At 37.5% G+C, this 6276-nt stretch overlaps 1 protein-coding gene across 1 annotated transcript; it reads right to left on the bottom strand.

The window, feature by feature from the left end:
- Positions 1-2200: 2200 nt before the first annotated feature.
- Positions 2201-4340, bottom strand: LOC103958170 (plastid division protein PDV1). The gene is made up of 2 exons (XM_009370413.3): positions 3933-4340; positions 2201-3090 (listed from the first exon to the last, which is right to left on the bottom strand). Exons 1-2 carry the CDS (start codon positions 4251-4253, stop codon positions 2590-2592), a joined length of 822 nt encoding a protein of 273 aa, XP_009368688.2. The 5' UTR covers positions 4254-4340; the 3' UTR covers positions 2201-2589.
- Positions 4341-6276: the final 1936 nt, after the last annotated feature.

Genomic DNA, 6276 nt, shown 5'->3' with positions numbered 1-6276 from the left:
CTCTAATCCGCTTTCTTTATTCTCTTGGTTCTTTCTCTCACTCCGCTTCCTCTCTATCTCGTCTGATCCTCTCTCTTCTTTCTCTTTCCTTCAATCATCTCTTACTTTCTTTCCTCCTCTCTCCTCTTTCTCCCTCTCCTATGACCCCCTCTTTTTAAATCTCTTTATCTAGTTTAAGTCGTAAGATTTAAAAAATTTAAATCGCAAACCAATCAAGTTTTTTAGTCTTAAAGAAAATTGTTTTCAAGAAATGTTTTGAGAAATGATAAAAAATTTCAAATAGGATACCAAACAGACTCTTATCTTTTTATGTCTCTCCCCTCCTAATCTTTCTCCCATTTCTTCTTCTCCTTCTTGAACGGTTATGCTATTAAGCAACGTTAATATCTTATATTAATTTTTTATAGAGATAATAAGACAAAAAACAAAGTGTGAGAGAATGGAAGGGGGTGGAAATAGAAATGAAGAGAATCCTACTCCCTTTATATGACGGTGGCTTGGATTTCGTGCCCCGTTTACTAACCCAAAAGAAAAGGGAAGATAGTTTCCATTAAACATTACCATCTTTTTTTTATGAAATATCAAATTTCCTTTTTCATTTTCGAGTTGACCTAGTACCTTGTTTGGTGGACATTCTCTAGCAAAAGGGACACAAAATCTTTATTGTCAAATTTAAGATCACAAAAGGATCAGCCGAACAAGAAAAGTTGGACAAAAGAAGGATGTTTTCACCTTGTCGACGTTCTCTATTTTTTTTTTCTTTTCAAACTGTAACTTTTGAGTCATGTCATTGTCATCCAATAGGAAGTCCAAGAAAGTGTTTACACATACCACTTGCAAATTATGAGGCTACTTACGTCTTCAAACCCTTTTTAACTTTTCGTTTTTTGCCTCCTAAAGAAATTAAAAGCACACCCAAAAAAAAAAGCGCCTAAATAATTGATATTCCGACATTATTCCTTTTTGTAATTTGGCATTATCTTTCAACAATTTTTTTTTTTTTAATTTAAACATTCAATATTCTGCACAATTCGTTTCCTCTTATCATCGAGTTTGATTCGAAAATCATAGTGGATATGCTTGGTGAGTTGTGATCCTCGCATACTCTCTAACTTGGTGGCTTCTTGTAAGTTCTTAATGCATGATACATATGCAGGATTCAGCACACTTATAGGGAATGAGAAATATTCGCAGATAAATTAGCAAGAACTCGTTTTCTTTGGAGTATGGCTATCATATTTCTGAGGCTCCTCCGATGGTGTTGGTACTTTAGTTCAGGAAGATTTATGGGAGTTTGCTAGACCCAGATTTCTTTAGTTGCTTTTGTATTTTGTTGTTGTAAATAAAACCGACATTAGTCGGAATGCAGATTAAATATCCGCTAGGGTTCGTCAACGAATGGGTTCTTGGTTTTCCTAGTTGCATGTGATGATACTGTGGCATGGTCGGGATTGGCTAGAAAAATACCAACTAAAGTAGTCCGCGTTCAAATTAGGGTTTTGACCTAAAAATTGAGAGTGAAGACCAGAAGGGCTATATTGTCCCGCCGACGACGACGTTTCAAAGTCTTACGGGGGCGGGCCCATGCAAACAGCCTCTCGGACTCCAAAGTATCGAGAATGCATTCAACCGCATTAGAAATCTGTAGGCCCGTTATACCACCAAACCTAATCGAGGCCCAAGTTTTGACGAGACATAAATAGTAACGGAGGGTTGGGTTAAACCACACAATGAACAAATTAGATACCAAATTCACACAGATATTATAAGCTCTCGTTATTCATGTGAGCATAACGTGAAACCTCACGAGTGAAAAGAAATATTGATATATCGTAATACTAGTCGGTAACAGTAATTAATTAGGTTAATTCCGAGAGTTTCTCAAAGTGATCAAGGATACAGATGATGTTGAAATTTTATTTTTTTTAACAAAAAATATTATCTACACTTAGGTTAAGAGGGTGGACTCAACCTCACAATACACTAGCAATAATGTTGTTCAAGTTCATCCTTGGCAAAAAACAAACCTAAAACCCCCTCACTTACAAATGAAGACCGTTGTACTAAGTGACAGAGATGATGCTGATTTTAACAACAAAGAGGACTCGTTTTCTCTGTAAGATTTAATAAATTCAAGGTATGTTAAAAGAAAAAAATGAAAAAAAAAGCGTCTAACTTGAAGGTAAAAGATGGTTGCCGATTAAGAAAATATATCGCTTTTCAATTCCCTCCAAACGACAGTGAATTGGATTTGCAACAGACCATTGAATGACATACATCCACAATCACGTATCACCATAACTGGGATATACTCTGAATTTCCAATAGACAAGAAAAGGAAAGACGGACTTCAGTAATCTGGAGATATACACAACGAATTTGAAATAATAACAGGAGAGAAGCCAGACAACCTGTATACAGCTAGGGTCGTCACCACTACAGTTTGAGCGAGGACCGCCGGTGGGCTTACAAGTTACCACACTTCTTGTCAAATTCTCCAAAACTTTCCGTGGGAAGAAATCCGACAATAACAAGAGTCCGGCAACCTACCACTGGATTCCCTACCGCAGAATTTTTTTAAGTTCAGAGCTAACCCCTGGCTAATAGAACATCCAAGTTGCTGTAGCGACCAATAGACGGTGAAGTTTTTCTAGCATTTCTGTTGATGTGGATTTTATCTTCCAGCTTCTGTGGATGCTCCTTAATACCTACTTGATTCAGATGCACCAATGCAATCATGCTAAATGCCACCAATGCAGCATTTCCAAGTATTCCACCCGTGTTATCCAATTTAAGCGTTCTTTTAGCAAAATTGATACTTGAAATGAGAAATTTGATCAAAATGTTAGACTTCTTCCCTTCAGAGGCCACCAACTTCTCACCAGAAGGACTGATCGGAGGACCGTAAAGACTTTCAGGAGAAACTAAACGGCTTGCATCACAGACATCTCCAACAAAGGCAAGAGCTTCCTCAATAACTTGGTACTTCTTACCATGGTGTTCAGACAATCTCATTGCTAGAACAATACGGCTCTGCTCCAAGCGTGCAATCGCAGCATCTCTCTCAGCCCGCTGCTGCACCTGCACAGTCTTTAAAAGAAAAAAAAACTGACATAAATTAGCTGAGTTGAGAATATACCCAATAGCAATTCGCAAATTTGAAACCCAAACAGTGAGTTTCACAAAGCAAGCGACACAGCATGAACAGAAACACAGAGAACTTCACCCTTTGAATGCAATGCTACCGTCATAACACACAACAAAGCCCCAATATAACTATAAAGCATGGAGTTCAAAACTGGACATGAAATGCATTCAGCACAATCAAATTCAAGAATTTACCCTGCAACCACTCGACCTTATGACTTGTGTGCTAGTGCGTAAAGCGCATCCTACACAATTGCCAGCAATTTCACAACCTTTTGTGTTTATTATCCCTTACTCATCACAACGTCTTTTGCTCTACGGAACTAATCCCGATCCTATGTCTTTCTAACATCAGCTAATCATGTTCGGAACTTCAATTGCCTTTCTGAAATCACTCTTAAAACGAAGGAACACAAGCAGATCAAGTTTCATAATTTCATAAGCTGTATGCATTTGCCTATTTGCTGCAGAATTTATGAAATTACAACAGCACGAACCATATATCATACGTTGATTTTTCCTTTAGAATTTTTCCACTTTGTTTCTCCATTTTCTCAGCAACTACAATTACACAGGACCGATAAATATCTTGAAAATTTGTAGTCCGAAAGAGCTATTATTTACATTATCCAAGCATTTATACATCTACAAGGTTAATTTCGAATGAATACATCTCAAACCGACCCAATCAAGCATTTCATCACTCATCTTCAAATTTCCACCAAATTTCTCAGCAACCAAACACAACATAACCAAACAAGCCCTAGAAAAAGCCACGAACTTACATGGAAAAACTCGAGCTGGTCCTCGAGGTTCTCGAGCGCGGTGCGAATCGCATTGAGGCTCTTGGCCTCCCGAATCGCCGAGTCATCGTCGTGTTCGACCCGGAAGTCCTTCAAGTACACGTAGCCGGCCCGGTTCTCGTCGGCGGCGTCGTCATTGGGTTGCTGCTGTGGCTTCTTCTTACCGGAACTTCTGAGGGACTTGACGGAGTTGAGGAAGTGAGCTCGGGAAATGGAGTGGATGGCGTCGCTGAGCTTATCGTGGAGGTCCCATATCTTCTCGAGGACTGCCTCGATCTCTTCGACTTCCATGTCCCATTTCATGGAGGGAAATTTGGGGGAGGAAGAAACCAAACTGTATTTCTAGGGTTTTCAGTTCAATTCAATTTTTCAGGGTGCCGTCCGCCTTAAGCGATTCGGGTTTGTTATCTGCCGTTAGTAAAGCGCGCCACGTGGCTTTTAACGTGGTGCCAGCACTAATAAAAAAAAAATCAGTATACCAAAACACGGCCTGATAATATAAGTAGTTAGAATTTTGTTCAAGTATCTTATTGTTTGTATTATAACATTTGGTGTATTAGGTTTTGTTCCCAGCACATAAAAATTGTCTCCCAACTACATGTATAAAGTTCTACAATATGTTTTCAGGGGCTAAAAAATTATCAGAGGTATTTCAGTCTTCCTAACCACCATCGTATAATTCATCAGTGCTAGAAAGAGAATCCAAGACAATGCTGTATGAAATACAAACATAAAATTCCCTAATAATTTCTGTCACTCTTATATTAGTGAAAATTTTGAGCTAGACCAAGTATCTAGTTTGATATGGTACCTTTCGACAAAAAAAAAAAAAAAGACTAACTAGTTTGACATAATATGATGCCAACAAATACATCGATAAAATTACTTTCCGCATATTGCTCACACATATATGATACTTCGTTTATATAATTGTTCATATGGTTGTCAATTGAAATTTACGTGACAAGTAATTTATGGTGTGGTCCAATTAATTTTCTTTTAAAAATCCATAAACGTCGCAATCTCATCTCTAACGCAAACCACTCGACCGATCTCATCTCCTTGAAAATTCGTGTAAGAATTGGTAATTCTACTTTCTAATAGAGTCGTTAGTTCTGCAGCTCTGGTAGAAAATTTCATAAGTCAATTTAAGATCGAGTCAAAGGGGAATTGCGCCTATAGTTTTTGGCTCGCAATAAAACTAGGGTCCTGATCGAGCAACTAGTAGTCCCATCTATCCACCTCTCCAAACACAATATCTTGAGTACCTATGATGGTAGTTTTTCAATCATTGAACATTATTTGGTACCACAACAAGTGCCCAATGGAAAAGTGCAGACAAAAGCTTGCTAAAGAACATAATGAAGATCCTAGATTCGATATTTTGTAAACTGTGAATCTAGTTGACTATGGCCGCAAATATAAAATTATTTTCTTAGGTACATATATAGAACTAAAGAATACACGAGCCTTTTGACTTCCATGACCCATTTCATGGAGGGAAATTTGGGGAGAAGAAACCAAACTGTATTTCTGGGGTTTTCAGTTCAATTCAATTTTTCAGGGTGTGGTCCGCCTTAAGCGATTCAGGTTTGTTATCTGGCACGGCACGTGGAAACACAAGAGATACACCACGTATTATTATATAAATGTTGGGAAGTTTAATTTTTAAGTTATTAAATTTTTATTACACATATTCCACATTTTGTATAGTGACACGTGGTTTGCTATCCCGTGTTTTGGTCACTTTGAAAAATCTCTTGGGAACACAGCCTGGTAATACAAGTAGTTGGAATTTCAAGTATCTTATCATTTGTAATATGATATTTGGTGTACATGTCATGTTCCCGACACATAAAAATTCTCTTACAGCTACATGTATAAGTTCTATTTTTTTTTATTTTAAATAATCAGCTAATGGCTTAACCACAACAGTTGACCTTTTCGGGGATTGAAAAAATTGATAGAAATATTTCACCCTCCTTGATCACTATGGTGTAATCCGCTAGCGCTAGAAATCGAACCCAAAACTATGTTGTGTGAAATACAAACATAAAGGGTACGTTTGTTGCACTAGACTATCTCGGACTGAACTAGCTTGATAGATTAAGGTGGACTGGCTTAGACTAGACTAAGCTGAATTGACTTAGTGAAGCGTTTGGTGCAGAGTCGGATTAAGAAGTAAAATAAGGACAAAAAGGAAAAAAAAGGTTTTGTTAACAAAACTTTCTCCATAATTTTCTAAAGAAAACTAATGAAAAGTCCAAAAAAAAACTTTAGTTTTAATGAAAAAATGACAAATAAAGGTGTAGTGAATAGTACCAGG

Source organism: the organism of the source record quoted next, unplaced genomic scaffold, assembly GCF_019419815.1.
Source record: "Pyrus x bretschneideri cultivar Hongxiangsu unplaced genomic scaffold, Pyrus_bretschneideri_v1 Contig4, whole genome shotgun sequence".
Classification (NCBI taxonomy): Eukaryota; Viridiplantae; Streptophyta; class Magnoliopsida; order Rosales; family Rosaceae; genus Pyrus; species Pyrus x bretschneideri.
Note: the sequence above shows the minus strand (reverse complement) of the source record. Positions and strands in the feature narration are given on the sequence as shown.